The following is a 27039-nucleotide window of genomic DNA, read 5'->3' as shown; positions in this document are numbered from 1 at the left end:
TAATATATATACGAATAATATATTTTAAACTATATATATGTACAAAGTTTTATATAACAACTTTTCTAGTTACCGAAACGTATTCGAGGCTGTTATAGGAATAGGAATTTAGATGATATTGAAAAGTTTCATCGGTAAATTTATATATTTAAATGGAAAAGTTTAATTGGAAAATATATATCAATATAGAGAACTTTGATCGAAAAATATATATCGCTCAATGCAGATAGAAAATATTGTAAAATTGCATAGACCAAAATTTTGAAATATTGAAATGTGACACAATACTTATTTATATTTATGTCGCGAAAAACATTAAAAAATGACTTAAATTATTTATAATATGCTTAAGATTAGTTTTTTAATTTCCATGACATCCTTGAAAATGGTGGTATTGAAAATATAGATATTATAGACCTACTAAAGTCCCCAAACCACAACCAATGACAACAAATTAATGCATAGCTATTTTTTATAAGTACCTTGCAAACTAACTACCTCAAAAGAAGCTAGACTCATAAAATATATAACTAAAAACCCAATATGGGAGACAAGGAAATAAAAAATGATCGCAGTGTAATTTATAAAGCAAGGACGCCACCTGGTGGTCAGTTATGTTTTTTTCGGTATTTCACTCATAGACTGCAGATCGCACGGTCTTATTTGGTATTTTTTCTGCTGGTTCCTACGATATATTTGAGCAACCTCGGCTGCGGTCACACTTAACATAACGTTCGTTTCGACAGGTTGCGAGCGGGTTTCTCGCGCGTTTTTGCGTCTTTTTTTTATCGTGTGTGTTTGTTGTGGGTGTTTGGCGTGCTGCTACCAATGTTGTTGCTGTTCTAGTGCGGCGCGCGTCTTTATTGACGAAAAAGAAAAAGGAATAAGTGAATTATTTAAGCCTAAACAGTGTCTTCAAACAAAATCAATCGACTACGACAAAACGCAAATACAACAAATTCCAAACACAGGTTGGTTTTCAGGGTAAGCTACGCTTGACTTTAATTAGCTTCTGTTTCCAAGCGTTTTTTTTTCTCAGGGATACACAGCAAGGGTGTGTTTTCCTTCGTGTGTGGGTGGTTGTGTGTGTGTGAGTGTGCCTGTGTGCGTTTTGAACCTGTCTCCTTGCTAAAAATCAATAAAACAAAAGTCAAAACACTAAAGTGCACGTCCTTTTGCACACAGTAGTCCCTCGGAATGTTGAAAAGGGCAGCCATATTTGATTTTGGTTTTATGTAGGAAAATATTCCTTAAGAGGATGCAAACTATCTGTAAGCAAACATACGAATTGTTTATATGAGGCATACTTAAGGATATATTAATCAACTTCAGTTAGTTAAAGTGATCTTTCTTGCCCTTGCTAATCGTAAAAGAAAGAAGTCATTTTTATTAGTTCACTTTGTAAAGAGTGCACTGTGGTCGGAGTAGAAGGATCTCAGAGAGAAGGAAGAGAGGAGCATATCTTACTCTCTATCCTTTGCTATTGTTTCTTCTTATTATCTCATTCTAATAAGAGTGCACTGTGGTCGGAGGAGTATAGGGATCATAGAGAGAATGAAGGAGAGGAGCAAAGCCCTACTCTCTGCACGTTTGCAATTGTTTGTGTTTGAGAAGGTGGAATGTCAGAGGAGTGTAAGGATCTCAGAGAGAAGGAAAGAGAGGAGCAGTGCTTGCACTTTTGCAATTATTTCTTCTGCTGCAGCAAGCAGGAGTGAGAGAGAGAGAGAGAGAGAGAGCGGGAAAGGGGGAGCTATGAACAGCTGCTCCCAATGAGTACAAGTGTGGTGGTTAATAAAAAGACCGTTAAACGAGGCTCACTTAGTTAGTCGAGCATGGCCAAAACGCCGGAGTTGCCAATTAAGAGCGGGCCAAAAACAAATGAAACTACAGTACACCACGGTTAACGGTAATTAAGTGATTGTGCTTAGCCAATTGGACTTTATTAAGTGTTTATTCGTTAGTTAAATTTTTCAATATTTAACTTAGAATTTTGTAATTTCATTTGTAATTTTTCATAATGCACATATTTTTGTTATCTATCTTATTATTTGCTTAATTTCGATATAGATTTTATTGTTGTTTTGATTCGTGACTTAACTTTACAATACCCCAGGTATCAGGTGATCTATTATATAGCGATTTAGTAATAGCCTGACCCCTATTAGTGTCCGACTTTATCTCTCTAAAGCAAGCGATTTGTTATTACTTTTTTTATTTAATAGCACAGTCAGCGGGCAGCTTGTTTTTTTTTTAATGCCTTTTCTAACTGGATTGGCTTTTAATTATTTACACTTTGCCAGCTGCCATGCACTGATTCTGATGCTACTACCTCTCTTTTTACAGTTTTTTCTTTCTTTAATCATTTATCTGTACCTGTTGTTTTATTTTTATTAGTACATTGTATATTTCTTGCTATCAATTTGTGGCTTTATCTAATCGGAAGCGTGAGGATTCCTATGAGTCACAGTCAAGTGCATTTTCATTGTTGACAAGTTCAAGTGCGTCAATAGCAGGGGTGCCCATAGTTAAGACTCTCAGCAAACGTGCTAACAATAACAATAATAGTTATATCTAGAGAAATAGAAATAGTTTGCATTGCAATTAATTAAATTCTAACTGCCATAGAGCCTACCTGGGCAACAACTACATAAACTCCATAAACATACATATATCTATTTATTCCACACTCTCTGGCTGTGTGTGTGCGAAGAACTTTGAGTCGTTAAACCAGTTTATGACTGGTCGGGCATAGAGGCCACCACGTTAAGTAAGTAGAATCAACTGACGCTGAATCAGCTGCGGATCTTACGGCCATAGCTACTTACTGTGACTGTTCTGGGATCCCTGTAAACATCCATTTTGTTTGGGGTATATCAGGCATTAAGTCTACATACTCAATTCAATAATTATAAACATAAATAGCTGCATAGCTCCTTAACTATTACGTATAATTATGATATTAGAGGGTTTATAAAATCGAAATAGTTTATTCTGAAGAGGTGCTATACTGGGTACATCAAAAGTCGCATAAGAAAGGTATAGAAAGGGGCTTATATATATAAATATGTAGATGAGCACGAAGCGTGCCATTGAAGGCAACTTCCCGCCTATTAGCGTTTAAAAAATAATTTAAAAAAATATATTCAAGACACTCCCGTGTAAAGCCTCTTCCGTTTCACGGTGTTTTCCCCCATTTCAACCTCTTGGTAACCCCTCTTAATTATAAAGCCCTGACAAATGTACTATTAAACTACACAAAATAATACATTTGAATTTAGGCCAATGTCAGAACAGGAGACATGGGAGATTTTGTTGGTTTTTAAAGCATTATCCAAAATAATTGAATGTGAATAATAATGATGATTGAACATTGAGTGATCAAATGGGGCAAGTGTATTGCCAGCGGCGAGGATGGCAGCTTCAGTTTGAACTTCAATTTTAGGGGGAAGCTTTGAAAATTCAAGTCTTCAACAGCTGCGCTTGATATTTACCTCACTTGAGATGTGTATACTCTAACTAAGGGTATTACTAAGAAGTTTGCAGATCTCTCGCTCTCTTTAAATATATTTTATATATTTATACCCATTCTGGGTATTATAATTTTAGTTAGAAGCTTGTAACTAAGTCAAGGAGTCATTTCCGGCCCTAAAAATCATATATATTCTTGATCAGCATTAACAGCCGAATCGATCTAGCCACCTCCGGCAGACAAAAGCAAATTTTGATTTTTTTCAAAATTTTATAAGGGGTTACATCGTTAAAATTGTCAAGAAAAAAATTCAAAAATTTTAATTTTTTTAAAATTTAAAATTAAGTATGCAGATTTATTATCCTAATAAAAACTAACATGGGACAGCTTTCCGAATTGAAATTAATGATTTTTTGGCTTAGTTATGAGTTTTTTAGGCTTTGAATTGTTATATAAAAATATCAATAAATACCAATTCAAAGAACGCTATTATTTTAAGCTTAGTTATGCTGTTCTACTACTGATACTATCCCATAACTTATTGCAAACTGCATAAGTATTTGTATACTTAATTGTAACAGAGTGTAAACTCTTCGGCTTCTTCAAAAAGGCCTTCCCTTCTGTTAAAGTTTTCAATTTGTTTGATTTACTTCACACACTTCCTTGTTGTCTCGACTTTGAACTTGGCATCTTCGTGAAGATCGTGGGCCTATTGACCTTCCAAGTTCTCTAGGATCGATCCGTGGTGTTAATTTTTTATGCTTTTAATTTTTTTCCACCCGTATTGACCCATTTGCTGCCACATTATGGCACAGCAAAACAAACGGAGAAAAAGATAACAAATAAAAAAGAAAACATATTAATTCAACGGATTGCAAATGCAGCAACAATGGCAATAGTTTAGTTTATTGAACGCACAATAGGCTGCTTGGCACATGGAATACATATTTCTTAACCAAATGAGATGCTTTCGAAAATGGTGTCAGCAATAACAAAAAACAACAACAATAGGATGCACGTGGCAAATACCTAATAAATAATGCTAACAATACAACAAAAACAAAAGCAGAACAGAGATAATTTATCTGTTGATAATTTATTTTTTTAATTACCTTCAAAAATTTATTTAATCTTTAGTTAATCCTTCGATAAATCTATATTTTAACGTTACAGAATAATAATATGTAATATTTAATATTTAGATATATCAAAGTTTATGATACTTTCGATATGAACTTAAATGCGTTATATTGTTTCGCACATTTATTATCTATATAGAGATTTTCCGCAAATAGTATCCAATTCTTGGATGTTTTTTTCTGTTCATCTTGGCAAAGTATAATTTATCATTTATGGGAAGGATGACTCCGTCTTTCTTTCGATTTTAGCATAATCACGGGATTAATGATGCTACCTTGAGTTTTTAAGTGAAAAAGCAAATACGAACTAGTACCGTTGCAGCAGTTGCAGTTGCAGTTGCAATAAAAATACCGATTTCATTGTCATTTTATTTATTTATTTAAACATATGTATGTTCATATATGTATATACCTATTTGAATAGTTATTGTATATTTTTCATTGTTGTGTTTGCCACCTTTGTTGTTATCAAGCGTAGCGCATAAATTATACACTTTGTCACCTCGATTTGATTACCAAAATTTATGTAAATCGCAACTTAATTTATTTAACTGAAGGCACAGTCATCGACAGAGAGACAGGTGGGCGGGCGTGCTTATAAGTGGACTATATAGTAAAGGTAGTATATAGAAACAAAAAAGGAACCTTACTTCGGCACGCCGAAGTTTGTATACCCCTTAAATTCGATCACTAGAAATTGATACAATATAAATTCTATAAATTTATGTTAAAAAACAATAAAGTAATTCTTGCTTTCATTTCATTCACCGTTTTCCATTTTCCTCTATTTTTTAAGATTGTTTGTATGGCAGCTATGTATATGATATAAAAAACTGGAAATTTTTTTATTAATAAAATTCTCCGATCGTTCCTGTGGCAGCTATATATATGTATATATATAGTCCACCGATTCACCATGCTCCGACTTATATACTAGTAAAATTATATAGCAGAATAACTTCATAGTTTTATTCAAATAGGTTGCTCTTAAATTTGTTCCAATAGAAATCTCGCACATCTGTGCATATGATTCCCAACTTGTTCTAACATCCCCGGAACGAAGTGACTTCTGCCGGCCAAGTCTCAGACATGTGTTGTGTTACCAAAGTTGGAAGTCATTGTTTATTAGTTTTCATAGTTAGTAACTGATCATACATACTTACTTATCATAGTTACTTACTGGCCATAGATACTTACTGTTCAGAGTTACTTAACGCTCAGAGTTACTTACTGGTCATAGATACTTACTGTTCAGAGTTACTTACTGTTCAGCTGCATATAATTCCCAACTTGTTTTAACATCCCTGGAACGAAGTGACTTCTACCAGCCAAGTCTCAGACATGTGTTGTGTTACCAAAGTTGCAAGTCATTGTTTATTAGTGTTCAAAGTTAGTAACTGATCATACATACTTACTTATCATAGTTACTTACTGGCCATAGATACTTACTGTTCAGAGTTACTTAACGCTCAGAGTTACTTACTGGTCGTAGATACTTACTGTTTAGAGTTACTTACTGTTCAGCTGCATATAATTCCCAACTTGTTATAACATCCCTGGAACGAAGTGACTTCTACCAGCGAAGTCTAAGACATGTGTTGTGTTACAAAAGTTGCAAGTCATTGTTTATTAGTGCTCAAAGTTAGTAACTGATCATACATACTTACTTATCATAGTTACTTACTGGCCATAGATACTTACTGGCCATAGATACTTACTGTTCAGAGTTACTTAACGCTCAGAGTTACTTACTGGTCATAGATACTTACTGTTCAGAGTTACTTACTGTTCAGCTGCATATAATTCCCAACTTGTTTTAACATCCCCGGAACGAAGTGACTTCTACCAGCCAAGTCTCAGACATGTGTTGTGTTACCAAAGTTGCAAGTCATTGTTTATTAGTGTTCAAAGTTAGTAACTGATCATACATACTTACTTATCATAGTTACTTACTGGCCATAGATACTTACTGGCCATAGATACTTACTGTTCAGAGTTACTTAACGCTCAGAGTTACTTACTGGTCATAGATACTTACTGTTCAGAGTTACTTACTGTTCAGCTGCATATAATTCCCAACTTGTTTTAACATCCCCGGAACGAAGTGACTTCTACCAGCCAAGTCTCAGACATGTGTTGTGTTACCAAAGTTGCAAGTCATTGTTTATTAGTGTTCAAAGTTAGTAACTGATCATACATACTTACTTATCATAGTTACTTACTGGCCATAGATACTTACTGGCCATAGATACTTACTGTTCAGAGTTACTTAACGCTCAGAGTTACTTACTGGTCATAGATACTTACTGTTCAGAGTTACTTACTGGTCAGCTGCATATAATTCCCAACTTGTTTTAACATCCCCGGAACGAAGTGACTTCTACCAGCCAAGTCTCAGACATGTGTTGTGTTACCAAAGTTGCAAGTCATTGTTTATTAGTGTTCAAAGTTAGTAACTGATCATACATACTTACTTATCATAGTTACTTACTGGCCATAGATACTTACTGGCCATAGATACTTACTGTTCAGAGTTACTTAACGCTCAGAGTTACTTACTGGTCATAGATACTTACTGTTCAGAGTTACTTACTGGTCAGCTGCATATAATTCCCAACTTGTTCTAACATCCCTGGAACGAAGTGACTTCTACCAGCCAAGTCTCAGACACGTGTTGTGTTTTCAAAGTTGCAAGTCATTGTTTATTAGTGCTCAAAGTTAGTAACTGATCATACATACTTACTTATCATAGTTACTTACTGGCCATAGATACTTACTGGCCATAGATACTTACTGTTCAGAGTTACTTAACGCTCAGAGTTACTTACTGGTCATAGATACTTACTGTTCAGAGTTACTTACTGGTCAGCTGCATATAATTCCCAACTTGTTCTAACATCCCCGGAACGAAGTGCCTTCTACCAGCCAAGTCTAAGACATGTGTTGTGTTACCAAAGTTGCAAGTCATTGTTTATTAGTGTTCAAAGTTAGTAACTGATCATACATACTTACTTATCATAGTTACTTACTGGCCATAGATACTTACTGTTCAGAGTTACTTAACGCTCAGAGTTACTTACTGGTCATAGATACTTACTGTTCAGAGTTACTTACTGGTCAGCTGCATATAATTCCCAACTTGTTCTAACATCCCGGGAACGAAGTGACTTCTACCAGCCAAGTCTCAGACATGTGTTGTGTTACAAAAGTTGCAAGTCATTGTTTATTAGTGCTCAAAGTTAGTAACTGATCATACATACTTACTTATCATAGTTACTTACTGGCCATAGATACTTACTGTTCAGAGTTACTTAACGCTCAGAGTTACTTATTGGTCATAGATACTTACTGTTCAGAGTTACTTACTGGTCAGCTGCATATAATTCCCAACTTGTTCTAACATCCCTGGAACGAAGTGACTTCTACCAGCCAAGTCTCAGACATGTGTTGTGTTACAAAAGTTGCAAGTCATTGTTTATTAGTGCTCAAAGTTAGTAACTGATCATACATACTTACTTATCATAGTTACTTACTGGCCATAGATACTTACTGTTCAGAGTTACTTAACGCTCAGAGTTACTTACGGGTCATAGATACTTACTCTTCAGAGTTTCTTACTGAATCGAATACTAGATCGACTCTGCTGTTAATGATGATCCAGAATTTATGTAATTTATGATATATGGTCGGAGACGAATCCGTCACTGCGTTGCAAGCTTCTGATTAAAATTATAATACCCTGCAAGGGTATAAAACCCTATTTAACTGTGATGTCACCGCTGCATTCCTTAGCCAGACTTTAGACATGTACAAAGCGTTCAAAAGTCGAGCTCACATGCTAAAATTCAACAATAAGACTGAGCGAAATAATTGAGTCATAATAAAGATATAAATATGCATTGAATTCTTGCTTTGCTGTTGTTTAAAGATATTCCAAAATAAATATATATACATTTTTAAAGAGATTAATAATTATACATATATACATTTGAAAGGAATTTAATTTCCCTAATTTTGCTTTTGTTTCTCTCTGTGCAGCACTGAAATAATTAGCTCACAGACATTTTCCACTCTAAGCGCTTACTAAGGCCCCTCTAAACTATTGTCTGAACTTTTTCCCTCCTGCTACCCCTGGCTTTTCCTCCTGGCTGTGTGTGTGCTGTGTATGTTGTGTAATTTCGTTTAAACTGTCAATTCAATTGACGTTACTCATACGTCCCGTTGTGCAGCGAATGGGGCTAACCATCTCTTTCTCCACTCTCCTCTCTCTTTTCTCCCCTCTCTTTTCTCCCCTCTCTCTTTCCCCATTTATTTAGTACTTTTATAAAAATGTTGTGCAACAAATAAATGCTGAAAATTGTATTAAGCATAAAAGAATTGCTATTATTAAAGGCTTAGACCTACCTATGGGAAGTCTAAGGTTTCTCTTTCTTTTAGTTGTGTTTAGGGAAGTGATTTTACAACAAAATTGGACTGATTTATAGGGAAAAATAGTACTTATTTTAATAGAGAATATGTAAGAGGAAATATTTAATTTTCTATTAGTTATAATTTACACATTATAATATATAAATATCCATCGCATCTTTTGATCTCTGCTTTCTGCCTCTTTTATCTCAATTTCCCCCCCTTTGCTACACCCTTTAGCAGTCATTCCCCTCTTTCGTATCCGCATAGGAAATGTGATGGGTGAAAAAGGAAAAGACGAAGAAGAAACAGGAACTGATAATCAGGTGTTGTTGTTGCTCTTGCTGTTGCTCTCCACCTCCAATTATCTATATTTAAAATCATGTAACGCATTATGATTTCATGATATTAGTCATGAGATGGCAAATTGATTAATCACAATTAAATATAATTAATTACAAGGAGCTGTAAATGGCCATAGGGAAGTTAAGAGGCCCCATTATGTCACCCCATGCCATTCATTTCCATTGTTAACCTTTTCTACTGCTCCCTTTTAACAAAGATAGTTTTGTATATATAATATATAATTGTTAATATATTGTTAATTTTTGTGTCTGCCATTCGGGAAAGTGGCACCGCCTGCTGCTACTGCTGCTGCTGGCCAAGTAGTGCAATTAGCCAAAAGAAAAAGTGTACTGCTCTGCAGGGAATCGGTCATATATATAAATATATATAACATATTCAATGCATATACGCCATATATCATGATACCATTGTCTGAAACGGTAGCGAATAGAAAGGTTTTCCTTTTCCCCAAGCCCATTTGAATGGAAGATGATGATGTCTGTGGCGATGCAATGTTTTCGGATAGCTTTAGTTCAGCTAAGATATATACACATATGTATATGTTGGTTATATCTGTATCTTTCCACATTTTCGTGGCTTGCGTGCAATCATCAATAACCAGATTTCAATGCCAAGACTTCTCTCAACCCAGCCAGTCATTCCCCAGGTTTCCCCCCTCTTAGAGTCATTAACATTAGTCGATATGAAAGTTTTTCCCAGCGGACAAAATAGTCACCTTGAGAACTAACACCATGATTAACGTGAAAAATACATATAGGTCTTCATTTTCTTTAAATTTTCATTCATCCCGATATCTGATTAACGGATTTCCATCCCCATTCCTAAGATTGTTATGGGAAATTGCCTTCTGCATTTGCAAACTTCTGCTTAAAATTATAATATATTTAATATAATATATACAAAATAAAGGAGGAAAACAAAAACATTTGTAATTATGCAATTTTCTGCTTAAACACTTAATTATAGTTATTAAATATTTGGCAAATATTCGTGGCTTTTGTTTTGCACATAGTTAGCTCAACTTGAGCGGATTTAACCCCAGGCTCAGACGTCTGGGAAACACTGGTTATAAATGAATTATATTATAAAGATGGCAAGCGGAAAATATGAGCCAGAGGAGTTTAGGTTTAACATAAAGTCTGTACAAATTCTTAAATACTCATAAATAATATAGATACTTAATTTTATATAGTAATAAATCGCGATTTTTAAATGTCAGCTCAAGCTGGGCTTTATCTAACCTGTTCGAAAGCATTCTTTTGTGTGTTGACTTATTTCAAGTTGGAATTGTATCTAAACCAATAATTTTATTAATTTATTTTCTTGACTTTTGATTTGACTAAACACAGGGAGTGGCAGTTAGGTAACAATGAATAAATAAATTAGTTTAAAGCAATATCTTATTATAGCAGCTTGATCTTTCTGGCTTTAATGTGTTTATAAATAATACCAGTCATATTTATTTGTTTCCATCCAATTTACTCCTTCATTAGGCTATCAATTGGTATTTACAAAATATTTTTATATTAGTATTATTAGTATTTTCGTTGATTTATTATTTAGAATTTTTTCCCTATATTTAATTAGTTAAAATCACCCCATTTAAATTTTTTTTGTAAAAGAATCAATTTGAAATCATCAATAAAATTTGACTTGACCCGCGCCCTACATCCAACTGGCCTTATCAGCTGTTGGGAATCGGTGTCAGCTAATCGCACCCACAACAAACCGGTGGTGACCCCAATAGGAAAGTACCACCTAACCGAACCCACTTGCTCATGCCAAACGCGTCGGTTAGAAATAGAAATAGAAAAAAAATGGAAAGAGAACAACAAAATCATAGAAAAACAGAAGTAGAAATGGAAAACAAACTTCAAGTTGAAACCAAAACAGAATAGGAATAAGAAGCGCCAATACCAAACCCGGTCAATGGAATTGGTTTTGTTTCACTTTCTCAGACGACGGACGTGACACCAGCACAAGAATTATTATTATTATTTAATATTTATAAATATATATATTACAAATTTTAAAATCGAGTTTATATACAAAGAAATTGAATATAATGGAGGGATTTTCATATAGTAAGATGATTATATTACATTACCCTCTCTTGGCTTTGAGTTCTAATATATTTACCGCTGCTGTTTAAGCCATTTCATGGTTTATGGTGCTCGAGACCCAACCCCAAGTCGAGCACGTTCTTATCGAGTTGAATTAATTGCCTTACAATGTTGCATAAGTTTCTTAAAAACTCAAGCGAAGATCACTTAATGTAGTGAGCAACCAGAAAAGGTGAGCAACTTTCAGCAAACCGAATGTTATATGCCCTTATAGAACTCCAAAACCTTCTGAAATACATATAAAAATATATTCTTAATAATGGTTGAAGAATTCCTAATCCTATATAATAATAATAATAGCGAAAGAAACCATAATCTTATATAGTGTATATCTTATTGGTTCACTGTTGCCAGCTTCAACTCTGTTGCCAAATTACAATTGTAATTAAACAAAATCAAGGCAGCGGCACGTTTTGTTTTTGATTTTGATTTTGATTAACCAAAAAATACGCAGCAGCTGAAACTTAATCTTATAACATTATGGTGGCATTGTGGAGATCCGTCAGATCGGTACAGATCAGGCCCAGCCAGGCATACGGATCCGCAGTGGAGCGCAACTGAGTGTGACCAAGTCAACAGGGGCATCCAAATCAGAGCAAAGATCTTAGAGGTTCGACTAATACTTGAGTCAAAGACAAAGCTAAAATGATGGATTATAATGTGAAACTCTTTAAAAAAGATCTAGGACATAGAGTTCTTAGACTTTACATTTCTTTGCCCGACCACCACTTTGAGCTTCTCTTTCTTGGCGTCCACAGATCTAAGCTTTAAACTGATCTGTAATATGTAAAGATTTTTAAAACTAAAATAACTATTAAATGGTATTCTTATATATATATCTTTATACTGTTAATACTCACCTGTTTTCTTCACCATTTTACTTGCTATTAGATGATTGATCTCCAGGAATCCAATTTGTAATCACTTTATTTATTTAACTTGCAGCTGGACCTGAATCAAGAGGGAAATCCATTTAATCCATTGACTGTGGGAGGAAACTTTATAAATAAATAAATACAAAAAAAGAAAAAAAGCAAAGCCGCAGTGAGGAAATCAAAGTAGGAACCACACCATCAACAACACCAAACTGTAAGTACCCCCGAGGAGGGGAAAATCAACCGCAAACAAACAGAAAATCATGTGCATATGGTAGACGGAGGCTTTTTGCAGATGGGAATGGGAATGGGAATGAAACTTCAAATTTTTGTGACCATATCCGGTTGCCAGTTGCATTTTGCAGCTTCCACTAAAACAATAGGAAGCCGGCAAAAAAAAAATATATAGAGACGAGAAGCGGTTCGAGATGAAAACGCAACTTTGTTTTTGTACCTTGTGTTTTTTTGTGGGTCCAATGGAAATCTCATCTTGGCATTGTTGGCTTCTTGGTTTCTTCTCTTTTTTGTCTTACGGGGAAATTGCGTAAAACTATGATTAATTCACAGCACATCGGGGCGATCTGATCTGCGGATAGGGAAATAATGAAGATAGTTAAAGAGTGTTAAACTTAAGAATTTAGTTGTGAAATAATTATAAGCAAATTATAAAGTAAGACAGCACTTGGTTAAGCAGGGAATAAATCGATTTCAACATCGGTCCTATCGATTCCCTTTGTCAAACATCGATTTCCTTTTAATGAAACGATGTATCCTATTGTAAAAGCTTACGTACTATCGTTTGTTCTTGTTTATACGATTGATTGTACGGTTGTAAGTTGAAAATTAATTATAAACCAATTATAAAATATAGTAACCCTTGGTTGAGCTAGGAAAATATTGATTTCAACATTGATTCCATAGATTCTATTGGATTCCGTGAAACATCCATTCGTTTTTAAAGAAACGAAGTATCTCTCGTAAAAACTAGAACGCTATCGCGTTATTTTAATAGTAATAATAAATGAATAAATTTAAACAGTTTATGATTAATTAACTAGGACCATGCATAAATCACAATGCAACTTGTGTTAGCTATTTTCTGAATTTTTCAACACTAGAGATGCATTTTAATCGATGTTATCGATGTGTCTCCGCCTCTAGTTTTTACTTGTATTTGTTTCCCTGGAAAAAGTTTCATCCTAGAGAGCTTTGGAAATTATTTTAAACTGTCAAGTTGGTTTTATCCAGCAATTCCTTTCGGACATCTGAGCAGGAACACACGGGTCTTGCCTCTCCTATAAAATACATTTTTTCCTGAACAAAAATGCCTAATCGAAAGCACAAAAAGTCGCAGATGAAGACACAGGGTAAGCCCCAAAACGAGAAAAAAACATTGGATCCGTTGCCGTCGCAAGAGCTACAGCTAGCATCGCCGTCGCAACAGCAACAGCCACCACCTCCACCACCACCCCCACCACCACGACCACGACGTCACCCACCACCAAGGCGGTACCCACAGTCAAGACGACACCACCCACAAGCTCCACAACGACAGGAGCCACCGCTACCACCAACTATAAAAGCGGTGCGCTGGCCATCGTCGTTCTCCAAGTTCAAGAACTTCAAAACTCACCACCCACAACCGCCTCGGGCCGCTCCAGCCAAAGAAGCCACTCCCTATCAGGCCAATAGGGACTGGCGCGTCCTCCGCAATCAATTTCTTCCCCATGGAACCACCATTCAGATGATGTACACAGGCCCAGAGTGTCTTCCGCAGGTCGAGGAAGCGGAGAAGCAGCTGCAAGAGCTGCAGCAAGAGCAACAACAAGAGCAACAGCAGCAGGAGGAGCAACATCAGCAGCAGCAGCAGCAGCAGGAGGAACAGCTAAACTCTCCCAATCGGGGTAAGCCCATGCCCAAGACCAAGCCACAGCCACATCCCGGGCTCCAGCCCTGTTTGCCTCGTATGGAGGCTCGTCCGGGTATCACTCATGCCACAGTGCATCTGCCGCCGGGAGTTCTGCCCACTACCAATTGTCTGCCCGATATGTCATCCTATATCAATGCCATTGATTTCTTCGCCCATCCGGAGCGTCAACCGGATCCGAAAACTGTGCCCCGCACCACTGTGACCATTACACCCATGAGTCAAATGAACCAAGGAGAAGAAAACCAATCGAAGAAGTTATCCATGGAAGTGGTGCCATTGGGCACCTATGAGGCAGGACCCTTGGAACCGGGTTTCCTGAACATGCCCTTTCAGACCATCAGCACCATGGACTTTAGGCTGGAGCCACAGAATGAAGGGGACTATGATCCCACTCGCACCTCCTACAATGCTGAAATTTCACCACCCATGATGCTGACAATGTATCAGCAGCATCGTTTGCAGGCTGCTCTCCTGCAGAATGAGGTGCCCCTGGTGGATGCCCTTATGCCCGTCATTATGGATATACGCAGGGAGTGTGCCGAAATGCGACAGCCTCTGGCAATGCCATCACTTCCGTATGCAACCATGCAATTTTACTCGAAGCCAGTACAGAATCCATCGTTGCCTTTGTTGCCATCGTTGCCATCGTTGCCGTTATCGTTGCCACCAAAGCCTCCTCGAGCTGGCGGATATCGTTCTCGGAAGGGACGGGGTTCTGGTAATAGACAGCGAACTGAGAAACCCCGTATGGTACTATTGCCCACTCCACAGATAGTACCAATACCGCCGAGAAATCCGCCGCAGAGGTATCCTGTAGTCGCACGACCCAACTTTAATTCCAATTTTTATCAACAACCAAGATGCCCTGCAATCATTCCGCCGAATCCCAACTTTGTTCAACAGCCGCCAAGATATCCTGTATATTTTCCACCTGGTGTTTTCCCAAGATGTCCTGTATACTTTCAACCTGGATTTGCCCCAAGATATGATGTACAGCCACCGAGATTCCCTGTATTCCCACATCCGAATGGTATACCGAACAACCCGGCAGCCCTGCCCTATTACAATGAGGGACCCTTCTTCAATCAATACTAATTGACAAAAAAAAAAAAGAGAAATAACTGTTAATTTGGCAATTTGGATAACTATATTAATTTATATTCCTTGTCTTTCATATATTTTATTACAACAATTAGGCATGGAAATACTTAATAAAATATATCTGAAGAAAGGCAAGGAATGTCACAGAATAAAAGGTTATATTTTGAACTCCTTACAAATAAAAACCTAAATAAATTGCATCCAACTGTATTTGACTCGTCACTTTTCGTCTCAACTCGAACTGAAGCTGAAGAAAGTGAAACACTCTTGCGAAAATAATAATAATAATAATAATGAAGAGATCAGCTTACTATAAATAAAGGCAAAAAGAAAAAAACGACTTGTAAGCATCAATTGTTTGGCAGTTTGCTTCGTTTTCTAATATTACCAAACCTAAGGCCATGGAAAAGTGGGGCTTAATGGTGTCTTCCCAAACTAAAAACTTTAAAATTTGCAATAAACAAAAGGATGCCTAGAAAAAGTGTAGTAGATATACTGTTATACTCTTCCAGGGAAAAGTACAGATATCATAGTTTATTTATTGAAATTTGGAATATAGAAAACGTATTGCACCTAATGTAAGTTTATGTACATAATATGTATAAAATATGCAAACAATTGATAAGATTATTTTTCCTAATGTATATTAAGCAGATAAATCGAATATGGCTTATAGACAACAAGAATGAAAACTAACTTCTGGAAGCCTAAGATTATAGACCCTTGCAATTACAAATTATAGAATCAAATTGGAAAACATTCACATTATTTGAATCAAGATTTAACAATATTTTTCTATGACAATTTTTTCGACAAATCAAAGTTTAAAAATCTCATAACTAAGCCAAAAAAGCATTAATTTCAATTCGGAAAGCTTTCCCGTGTTAGTTTTTATTAGGTTAATAAATCTGCATACTAAATTTAAAAATTAAAAAAATTAAGATTTTTCATAAATTTTTGATCATTTTAACGATGTATCCCCTTATAAAATTTGCAAAAAATTTACTAAATTTTTTTTGCCGCAAAACTTAGCTAGATCGATTCAGTTTTTTATTCTGATCAAGAATATATATGATTTATAGGGCCGAAAATGACTGCTTCTCAATGTTACAAGCTTCTGAGTGAAATTATAATACCAAGAAATGGTATAAGGATTTTTATATTATATTGTATCAACTCCAAAGCGAACTTTTGAACCAAAGTATCATAAAGATAAACATTTCTAGCTCTTAAAAATGTCTTATTCTCAGTATTTGGAAAGAGTAGTATTATTTATATTATTTGTAAAGCTGCAGAGTATAAAAACTTTCCCATTCCACTCTCCAAAATTTCTGTGTATTATTGTTTATCTTTATTGTTAATTGAAGAGTCATCAACCCAGTCATTGCTTTCGATTTAATACATCAATTAAGCCAATCAATCCCGTGTAATATCAATTATGGAATTTATTTATTATATTCAAATGCACTTACTTGACGTGTAAATATCTACTGGTGACTGGACAATTATAAACTTAATTTATATCGATGCTCAGCTTAAACTGAAATTACTCCTTACCTTAAATGAAAAAGCCCACATGAGGAGTTACACATAAGACTCACTTACCTTGCTATTGTTTACGGTTGTAACACGCGTCAGCAGTGACCCCGATCTAGACACTTTCTGTGCCCTATGCTGGGAGCATGCAAAACAAACAAAAAAAATTTCACTTTGTGTTCTGTGTGCCAGCCGCCTTCACTTTCATTTTGCATGCCGTGCGAGTAAAGACAAAAATGGGAGTTATTTGTTAGATAAGTGAGCCAGAGGCTGGAAATCAAAGAAAATCCACTATGTGGGAGAAAAAAAAATAGAGAAGAAAGAGAAATGCGGGAAAAATAGCAGGGACATCCAAATGGGTTGAAAGCAACAATTACCTGTCATTGTTTGTCCATAACATTTGCACATTTTGTTGCTAATAATATTTAAATAAAGTGCATTCATTCATATGGGTATAGGAAAGAGACAATTGATTTGTTCTGTTTATGGCTTAGATAAAGTTGTGGTTAAATTAAAACGATTTCCTTGTAAATTATCTCTACGCTAAAGAATAACAGAGGACTTGTTAAGCTGCAGGTCCGCGCTGTGCTACCTCGATTTTCCACCTGTTTTCCTCTATAGTTTTCACTTTTCTTTTATAAAAAAACAAAAGCCTCAAAGTTACCTGGTTTTCTTCTCATTGCTATATATTTTCCTTCTACCAACTGACGTCTATAACCCGCTGGGTTTTCAGTTTCAGCTTTTGCTTGCCCGAAGGCGAAGCTAAAACCGCGTCTAGTCTAGTATGGATGTCATTCGTTATGGTTCGCAGAACTTCTACGCTCTTTGTTTTATTTCTGTCTGTTGTTTCCAACAAAAATCCGGCAGGCATTAAAGTTTTAAACACAATCACAATGTTTTTGCTTTATGGCCACTCGAATTACCATAAAGCAACCAAATTGTTTTTGCGACCTTTAACGCCTGTGATGTCAACAAATGTATCCGTAATAAGATGGAATACATGACTTCTTGATTGTTGTAATACATATATATTAAATACAAACAAATTATATGAATTATCATATTTATTAGGATATCCTTTAAATGAGAGCGTTGGAGTTAATCAATCGATATTTGAACATAATGGGGTATAGTCTGGAGATCAGATCGTTGGCAGTTGTTATGAGCATGGAAAACACTTGCACCTGTCCAGAGTCGTGCACCCGAGCCGTTACTCCAGGCAAATCCTTAGTCACATAGTAGCAATAGTGTTCACCAAATAGTGGTCCAACCAGGGCCTCCATCTGGCTGAATTTACGCAAATCAATGCCCCAGGGAAAACGGGTTTGGGAAATTAGATGCATGTAGGTAATATTGAGAGTGGGAGCACCCTTAAAATTTAAATCCACCAATTTTGGTACCAGAAACTGATGGGTGTCCTCCAATGCAGCCTGAGTGAGTCCGTTGATGATCAAGAACGTGCCATTGGGCCAGATCCAAGTCATGCGAATGGTGTCATATGAATGCTGGAGCACATCAATGTGGTGCTTGTAGACGGCACGATCAAGGGAACGTGCCGAGATTCGTAGATTTAATGCAGATTTCGATTCAACATTGCTATATATATTCGTGTATCTCATTTCAATGCTAAAGAACTCGGCTCTGGGGCTATCTTTGGGAATATTGAGCGTTAACGCCTGGAGAAAATCCAAGCCAGCTGTCAGATCCGGAATGGGCAAAAATCTGCGTAAATTACCCAACGATTCAGCGCCAAAATGTTTGTGCCATTTGAGGGACATTAGTTTAATCTGCGGCTTCGTAAATCCCAGAATTTCCTCGTCAAAGATGATTGCAATATGTGGGGGAAGATCGAATGGCTCAACTTGGCCCAATGGGCGACCGTTATTTTCTAATCTATCCTTGGCATCGATAAATAGAATTTGGTTTTCAACCATGTTATCAGCAATCTGAAGCCAGTTATTAATTTGCTCGTCAGTATTGCATATCGGTAGAGGTGGTACCTGACCAGGAAATGGGGGAAGGCATCCGTGAGCCAGTTGAGGATGTTCCGGCCAAGCGATTTGAAGATAGTTTGTCCGGGGTATTACCTCAGTAGTTATTACCTCTTCCGAAACATATTCCTTCTTAACAATCACGGTTTTTGTCTGTAGAATTTCGTTTGGGGCATAAGGCCGAGACACAACCTTTACGGCCTTGGATACAGTAGTTTGAACCGTAACCGTGGTTTCCGACGATGTGGTAATCTCTTCAGAAGTAATTTGCTCAGGAGTCACTTGCTGAGGATTCACGTGCTGAGGAGTCTCGTGCTGAAGAGTCACTTGCCTAGGAATCATTTGCCCAGGAGTCCCATTGTGAGGAGTCACTTGCTGAGGAGTCACTTGCTGAGGAGTCACTTCCCTAAGAGTCATTTGCCTAGGATTCACTTGCCTTGGAGTCACTTGCTGATGAGTCACTTGCTGATGAGTCATTTGCCTAGGATTCACTTGCCTAGAAGTCATTTGCCTAGTAGTCATATGCCTAGGAGTTACTTGCTGAGGAGTCACTTGTTGAGGAGTCACTTTCATAGAAGTCATTTGCCTTGGAGTCACTTGCCTAGAAGTCTTTTGCCTTGGATTCACTTGCTGAGGTGTCACTTGTTGAAGAGTCATTTTCCTAGGAGTCATTTGCCTAGGAGTCTCTTGCCTAGAAGTCATTTGCTCAGTAGTCATTGGCATAGGAGTCTCTTGCCTAGAAGTCATTTGCTCAGTAGTCATTGGCATAGGAGTCTCTTGCCTAGAAGTCTTTTGCCTTGGATTCACTTGCTGAGGTGTCACTTGTTGAAGAGTCACTTTCCTAGGAGTCACTTGCCTAGGAGTCTCTTGCCTAGAAGTCATTTGCTCAGTAGTCATTGGCATAGGAGTCTCTTGCCTAGAAGTCTTTTGCCTTGGATTCACTTGCTGAGGTGTCACTTGTTGAAGAGTCACTTTCCTAGGAGTCACTTGCCTAGGAGTCTCTTGCCTAGAAGTCATTTGCCTAGTAGTCATTGGCATAGGAGTCTCTTGCCTAGAAGTCTTTTGCCTTGGATTCACTTGCTGAGGTGTCACTTGTTGAAGAGTCACTTTCCTGGGAGTCATTTGCCTAGGAGTCTCTTGCCTAGAAGTCATTTGCCTAGTAGTCATTGGCATAGGAGTCTCTTGCCTAGAAGTCTTTTGCCTTGGATTCACTTGCTGAGGTGTCACTTGTTGAGGAGTCATTTGCCTAGGAGACTCTCGCCTAGAAGTCATTTGCCTAGTAGTCATTGGCATAGGAGTCTCTTGCCTAGAAGTCATTTGCCTAGTAGTCATTTGCCTTGGAGTCACTTGTTGAAGAGTCACTTTCCTAGGATTCACTTGCCTAGGAGTCATTTGCCTAGGATTCACTTGCCTAGAAGTCATTTGCCTAGTAGTCATATGCCTAGGAGTTTTTAGTTGAGGAGTCGCTTTTCTAGGCATCATTTGCTGAGCAGTCACTTGTTGAGGAGTCTTTTTCATAAGAGTCATTTGCCTTGGATTCGCTTGCCTAGGAGTCATTTGCCTAGGAGTTACTTGCTGAGGAGTCACTTGTTGAGAAGCCACTTGCCTAGAAGTCATTTGCCTAGTAGTCATTTGCCTAGGAGTTACTTGGCTAGGAGTCACTATCCTAGGAGTCATTTGCCTAGGATTCACTTGCCTACGAGTCGTTTGAATTGGAGTCTCTTGTTGAGGAGTCACTTTCGTAGGAGTACCTTGCCTAGAAGTCATTTGCCTTGGATTCACTTGCCTAGGAGTCATTTGCCTAGGATTCATTTGTCTAGGAGTTACTTGCTGAGGAGTTACTTGTTGAGGAGCCACTTGCCTAGAAGTCATTTGCCTAGTAGTCATTTGCCTAGGAGTTACTTGCCTAGGAGTCACTATCCTAGGAGTCATTTCCCTAGGATTCACTTGCGCAGGAGTCACTTGCCTTGGAGTTATTTGCCCAGGAGTCATTTGCCCAGGAGTCATTTGCCCAGGAGTCATTTGCTTAGAAGTCACTTGCCTAGAAGTCATTTGCCTAGGAGTTTCTTGCTGATGAGTCACTTGCCTAGGAGTAATTTGCCCAGGAGTCATTTGCCCAGGAGTCATTTGCCCAGGAGTCACTTGCGCAGGAGTCACTTGCCTTGGAGTCACTTGGCTAGGAGTCACTTGCCCAGGAGTCACTTCCATAGGAATCACTTGCTTAAGAATCACTTGGCTTGAAGTCGGCTTAGGTGCTTCTGGCTTATCTAGCACAAATCTATTTGTCGTAGGAGCTCCTGGCATAATTGGTTTTCGAACTTTGCTTGCCGGACAAGTTGGTATTACAAACTTAGGCGATTGAGAAGTTTGGGTAGGTTGGGGTTGAAGCTTACTGAAGTCAAATGGAGCTCTGTTTATATTGTTGATGTTCCCTGGCATGGGAATTGGTTTAAGTACTACCCTTGGAATGTTGGCGACGCTCGGGGCCATCGTATTCTCATTCATAAAGCTGGGTTTACCATTATTATCATTATCTACAGGCGCCAATTTCTTTGGGATCTGCATAGGTAAGTCTGGCTCCTCTAGATCCTCAAGCTCCTCTAGCTCCTCTGGCTCCTCTAGTTCCTCTAGCTCCTCTAGCTCCTCAAGCTCCTCTAGCTCCTCTAGCTCTTCTAGCTCTTCTAGCTCCTCTAGCTCCTCTAGCTCTTCTAGCTCCTCTAGGCCTTCTAGCTCCGCTAGCTCCTCTAGTTCCTCTAGCTCCTCTAGCTCCTCTAGTTCCTCTGACTCCTCGGCCACTTCATTCGGATCAAGTTCTGGATTTACGATTTCTTTTTTCTCTTCAATCGGTTTAGGTGTCAGCACCTTAAACAGAATTTCATAGTTTTTCTCAGGATCAGCGCCCAACTCCAGGAGCATATTATATTCGGGTATATCATTTAGGGGCTCGTTTATACCATCTTTTACGAGCCAATCTTCAAGGGCCTGCAAAAGTAGCTCATCATCATCAAGTGGCGGCTTGCTTTCTTCTGACTCGTTCTCCTTTGAAGCATCGTCCTCTGTTGTTCCGTTGTCCTCTGTTACGGATTCGGGACTAAGAAGTGATGTAATCCACGAATCATCATCTAAGTCCACAACCTCCGGCTCTGTCTCCGTCTCCGTCTCCGCCTCCGCCTCCGCCTCCGCCTCCTCAGCCTTTTCAGTTTTCTCTTCTTTGTTAGTTTGTTTTGACCGTAAAATAATTCCCCTATGAATTAGTTACAGAAGTTTAGTTAATTCTAACCTGAAAAAAAGGATATTGAGTTCAAGCCTTTACCCGTCTGTGAGTGTTGACATATCCAGGGTCTCGTCTTCCTCTTCATCATCATCCTCATCTTCTGCTTCCACTTCCTCATAGAGCCTATAAAGGGGGAATCATTGTTAGAATATTACAGTGCCAGTTAAATAAAATCGTTAGCTTTAGTACAATATCGTACAGCTTTAGTACAATTTTCGTTAGGAAAATACACAATATTGTTATATATATATACTTAAATATACATATAGAACATATTTAAGTACTTACTTGGCTAGCGTTATGCGGTAGTCCTCCTCCTCATCATCCTCCATATCCTCTTCATTTAGGAACCATAAGTTTTCTCTATCCTTCTGCGACATCTTTGATTTGAAATCGAAATTCTTTTTCGGAATAAAAAGTTATCTATCAACGAAAAAATGCTGTAGGGAAGTGAAAAAAAGAGCTTTATCCTAGAGCTGGGTTAATGACCTACTATGATATCGATATACTGAATATCGAGATTTTAAAGGCGATAGTAAGAGTGCATTAAAATTTGATCCCCATAAATCTCTGTTTTTATTTTAGTTGCATTGTGCAATATTGCAATATAGGCCAATATGATTAGATTGCTTTCTATATTTTTTTTAATTACCTTGCTATCGGTACTATAAAGTATTGCATAATAATATTAAGCGGCCAACTATGTTTTTTTTATCGATTCTACTTTATCGGTGTTGAAAAGTATCCCTACTAAAGGAAGCACGTGTTGTATATATTAATGAAAATTCTTGAAATAATTAAGATTATTTAACAATATAGTTTCAGCCTATTATCTATCTCGTTTGCACACTTAGAAGAGGCTTTCTTATTTGGCTTAAATGGGAAATAAGCATAAAACAAAAGGCAGAGCAAGCACAAGAGTCATTTATGACAGTTACAAAAATGTTTTTGGCGTGGGCCATCGTAACCAACACTAGTTGACAAATTTTTATTTTTATACAGATCTGGAGAATAAAATCTTTAGCTTTCAAAGTTGTAAGTTAATTAGTGTATTTATTAAAGGCAGATGCGTCGCATGAAGAAAAGGCCTTTGTTTATGGCACGAGTTGTCGACCTTCGGTGGGGCCTAAGGAGGGGGCACCCAGAAATGCCCCAAAATGGCAAATCCTCCTCCTCCTCAAACGGGGACGGGCGCCGCCAAACCCGTTTCTGAGCTTCTCAGAATGTAAAGCGAATTTCGAAATAAACACAAAACGCGATTTTGATGACCTCATCCCCTTTTGGGCTGACACGGCGACACATATTACCTACCAATTGCTTCCCCCGATCGCTCTGGCTCTGACTCATCTTTAACTTACTTTTAATATATGTATATGTATTCTCTTTCTCTGTTTTATTCACACCATTCCTGGCGTCCAGCATTGGGAGCAGTCATCGCAAGATCACAGAACGGGACGCATCATGACTTTCTACTGGTGGTCACACTGGTTCTGGATAACCCTAGTCCTGATTGGTAAGTTAAGAAGACCCTCTTCTCGCGATGTAACTAAGCCATGAACCCTCTCATCCGATCCACACCCACAGTTGGCTTGCTGTGCCGCCATGTCCATACATATCCCAGCCAGGATGGTGAATCTCTGGCCTCCAGTACCCAGCCCGTGCGCACCACCAAGCTGTATCAGACAACCGTGAGCCAGACGTGGGCCACAGCCACCCAGAGCAACATTATGGATCTGACCCACCGACCCACCACCAATCGTCCGGTTACTCCAAGTGTTACCCAGGCCCAGGAGCTGTCCGAGTTGGGCGATGTGACAATGTCGCAGTATGATGATGAGGAGGAGGAGGAGGCGGCGGAAGAGGATCGAATGCTGTTAAATTATCAGGAACAGGGTCCGGAACAGAATCAGAAACCGGATACGGAGGCCGATCCAGATACGGATCCAGATCCGGATGTGGATGCAGAGGAAGCTGCAATAAATGAGAAACTGGCTCAGTTCGAGTTCAAGCGATCGGCGGACTTCACCTCCGAGCAGCTAAACAACTTTACGAATTTTAGCAGTAGCACTAGGTAGGTCAATCAACTTTATTAAAAACATATTACCCTTTTATCCAGAGATCGCTCTTGGTAGCGAACGACAGAGTTGTCTTTAGCTAAACTCCATTTGTCTCTCACAATAGATATTAGTATTTGTATTCATTTTGTTAAAACCTAATAAGAAAGTTACATTTCGTCCATTCCTATTATTATTGGGAAGGTTTTTTAACTTGGTTAGCTTACCTACAAGATTATCCTAACTCAGCAGAAATCTATAATTGATAACACATATTCTTAATTAAAAGATAATGTATGAAGATGTATTTTCCTATTAAAACCTATTCCTATTTCATATTTAAACCTTGTACTAAAACCTTGCATCTTTTCTATCCTCCAGTACAAATGGCAGCATCAGCAACACCACAAAACCAGTCCCAATTAGCAGCATCAATCCGCCAGCACCAAGAGCAACCACAACAAAGACAGTGCCAGCGGTAGCCACATCAACCACAACAGCAGCATCGCGAACTTCACCGCCTGCCAAGAGCGGTACGGATGCTCCTGCTCCTGCTGCTGCTGCTACTCCATCGACGTCGACACCATTGGGTTCAGCGGCAGCTACTCCGTCCACGCCGAAAATCAACACAGAGTGGCTGTCCGACGAACTGCTGGCTGGAGCCAGTGCAGGTCTAGCGGATGGCGAGAAGGCACCTTTCACACTTGAAAATGCCAACAAGGAGGACGAGTTACGGCGGGCAGAGAGCGAGCATAGGTCGCGCAAATCCAAGGTCCTGTCGGCGGAGTACAAGCACATAAATCGCTACATTAACTTCTCCAGCGACACCAAGAGCCTGCTAACCAGATCAGCATCCGCGGCGCCCAGCGTTTCGGGGGATGGGGCTGGGCTCTACGATGCAACTGCTGCCGCTGGCGATGAGGGTAACATTTCATCCGAGGCGCTGGCCATACAGGTGGGTGAGCCATTTGGCAAAGACTGTATAAGCCTTAAGATACTTAAGGCAATAGGACTTTTTGTACTCGAATCTTTCGGGCTTGAGGCTGTAATTATTTATAAATTATGCATGAACACTTATTACACTTGATTATATTATAAAATTTTAATTTTATCATCCTCAGCGAACATATTTCCTAGATGCAGGCGCCATTTCGGCAATCTGTTTCACTGTCTTTGGCGTTTGCTGTACAGTGGGCACCATTGGTATCGTTCTGTACCGGCGACGGTATGTGAATAAACCGCAGGCGCTTAGCGAACCGGATTCGAGTGTCTATATTGATGACAGCACCATGCGGGTGAGTGTAAGGATTCGTCGGCCAAAGTTTTAGTAAATAGTTTAAAACTTGCAGAACTTGATTTAATTACATTTTCACTTTTGCAGGACAATTCGGATGAGATGTACAGCCTGGACAACGACTCGTTCTTGAACTCGCTGGAGGCGATGACAATACAGAACTATTGGACGGATACTGTCAAACATACAAAGCTTTAATTTCCGGCCTCTCCCGTTGGAAGTCCCATTACTCCTTATTATTTATTGATTTAATCTCTTTCTCTTCGGCTTTAGTTATATTTTTTGTATTTTGTTTCCATCTTTTTAACCAGACATCATTATTAGGAATTATTAAGTAGCATCGTAGCATTTAAGCGTGTGTGTATGTATGTGTATTTACTAATGATAGGCAACCAAGAAAAAATGAGAACAAAAAAACAATGAAAAAAAAGCAACTAAGTAGTTTAAGCCCAAACTACCAAAATTACGTTTAGTGTATGTTTAGATCCTAAGTGCAGATTGTTTTTCCCCCATTTCCCACACACACACACACCCTTTCCCAGCTCTCTGATTAACCAGTACTACTCACACGTGTCTGTTAGTTAATTATTATAAAGCTTTATTTATATATTGTTGACTATTTTATCCCACTCACTTCAGACTTCCCGATTTCACCTCTAATTTTAAAGTCCCTATTTATTAAGTTTGTGAACATTGTGTCCAACAATTAACTGCAATCATTCCTTCCAGTTTTAGCAAATAGAGCAACTTTACAATGTAACTACTACTGTATTAAAGGAGACACAAAACAAAAGAAAAACTTAAAACAAAACAAAACAAAGCAAACAATAATTAAATGAAAACACCACACCTATAATTGTTTCAATATTTAAATATATATACATACCATATATCACAAAAAATATAAGCTAACGAAATGAACAAGAAAAACTCTTTACTGCCACACACAATTCTTGTCAATTTTGCTCATCGAACTTTTATACACCACTTGTACTTACATCAATATGTATATTTTACGTTCGAATGTTGCAAATATATTGAAGAAGCCAGACGGTAAATTAACCATTAAATCCAAAGAGGACTTCTTATTTGGAAAAAATTTAAATTTAAGAATTGCGGTTTTCATTTTATCGATGTCTGCGAAAATCGATATTTGTCACTCGCGAAAATATGGGAAGAAGCCAGTGATTGCCAAACCTGATACATACTCCAAATCGCCATAAATCTAATCAGAACTGGAACAGAGAAGCTATCCGAATTTTAAAGAATGCTCTTTTGATTTGATGAACTTTTTAAACTTTGATTTATGATAAAAGTAATCATATGAAATTTCCGATAAATATTGGTTCAAAGTATGCCAATATTTCGGGTCCATATAAGGGCATAAGATGCCCAGAAACACCAGTGACTGCCAAAAGTTTTTGAACCCTTTAAAGGTTACTTAATTAATAATACAAAAAAAAACTTGATATGCATATTA

The 27039-nt window shown here is 38.0% G+C and overlaps 3 protein-coding genes across 8 annotated transcripts; 2 read left to right on the top strand and 1 right to left on the bottom strand.

Annotated features, from left to right (window-relative positions):
* The first annotated feature begins 648 nt into the window (after positions 1-648).
* Positions 649-26629, top strand: LOC110184396 (uncharacterized). 6 transcript variants are annotated; one of them, XM_086826958.1, is made up of 7 exons: positions 649-984; positions 12450-12593; positions 23631-23724; positions 23796-24282; positions 24647-25220; positions 25387-25560; positions 25647-26629. In XM_086826958.1, exons 3-7 carry the CDS (start codon positions 23673-23675, stop codon positions 25755-25757), a joined length of 1398 nt encoding a protein of 465 aa, XP_086683084.1. In that variant the 5' UTR covers positions 649-984; positions 12450-12593; positions 23631-23672; the 3' UTR covers positions 25758-26629. The 6 variants fall into 6 exon arrangements, with proteins under 6 accessions (XP_086683084.1, XP_020808572.2, XP_020808574.2 ...); XM_020952913.2 differs by having other exon boundaries at positions 25387-25566; XM_020952915.2 differs by having other exon boundaries at positions 670-971.
* On the top strand, positions 12864-17412 carry LOC110184362 (uncharacterized). The gene has a single exon (XM_086826926.1). The coding sequence runs from the start codon at positions 13704-13706 to the stop codon at positions 15402-15404; it is 1701 nt and encodes a 566-aa protein (XP_086683052.1). The 5' UTR covers positions 12864-13703; the 3' UTR covers positions 15405-17412.
* LOC110184361 (male sterile (3) 76Ba) lies at positions 16908-22711 on the bottom strand. The gene is made up of 3 exons (XM_086827855.1): positions 22500-22711; positions 22251-22334; positions 16908-22181 (listed from the first exon to the last, which is right to left on the bottom strand). The coding sequence occupies exons 1-3, from the start codon at positions 22589-22591 to the stop codon at positions 18026-18028; spliced, it is 4332 nt and encodes a 1443-aa protein (XP_086683981.1). The 5' UTR covers positions 22592-22711; the 3' UTR covers positions 16908-18025.
* Positions 26630-27039: the final 410 nt, after the last annotated feature.

The sequence above is a fragment of the Drosophila serrata genome, unplaced genomic scaffold (genome assembly GCF_035046125.1).
Source record: "Drosophila serrata isolate PLE 108 unplaced genomic scaffold, ASM3504612v1 contig_8, whole genome shotgun sequence".
Taxonomy (NCBI): Eukaryota; Metazoa; Arthropoda; class Insecta; order Diptera; family Drosophilidae; genus Drosophila; species Drosophila serrata.
This window is presented reverse-complemented; position numbering and strand designations above follow the sequence as displayed.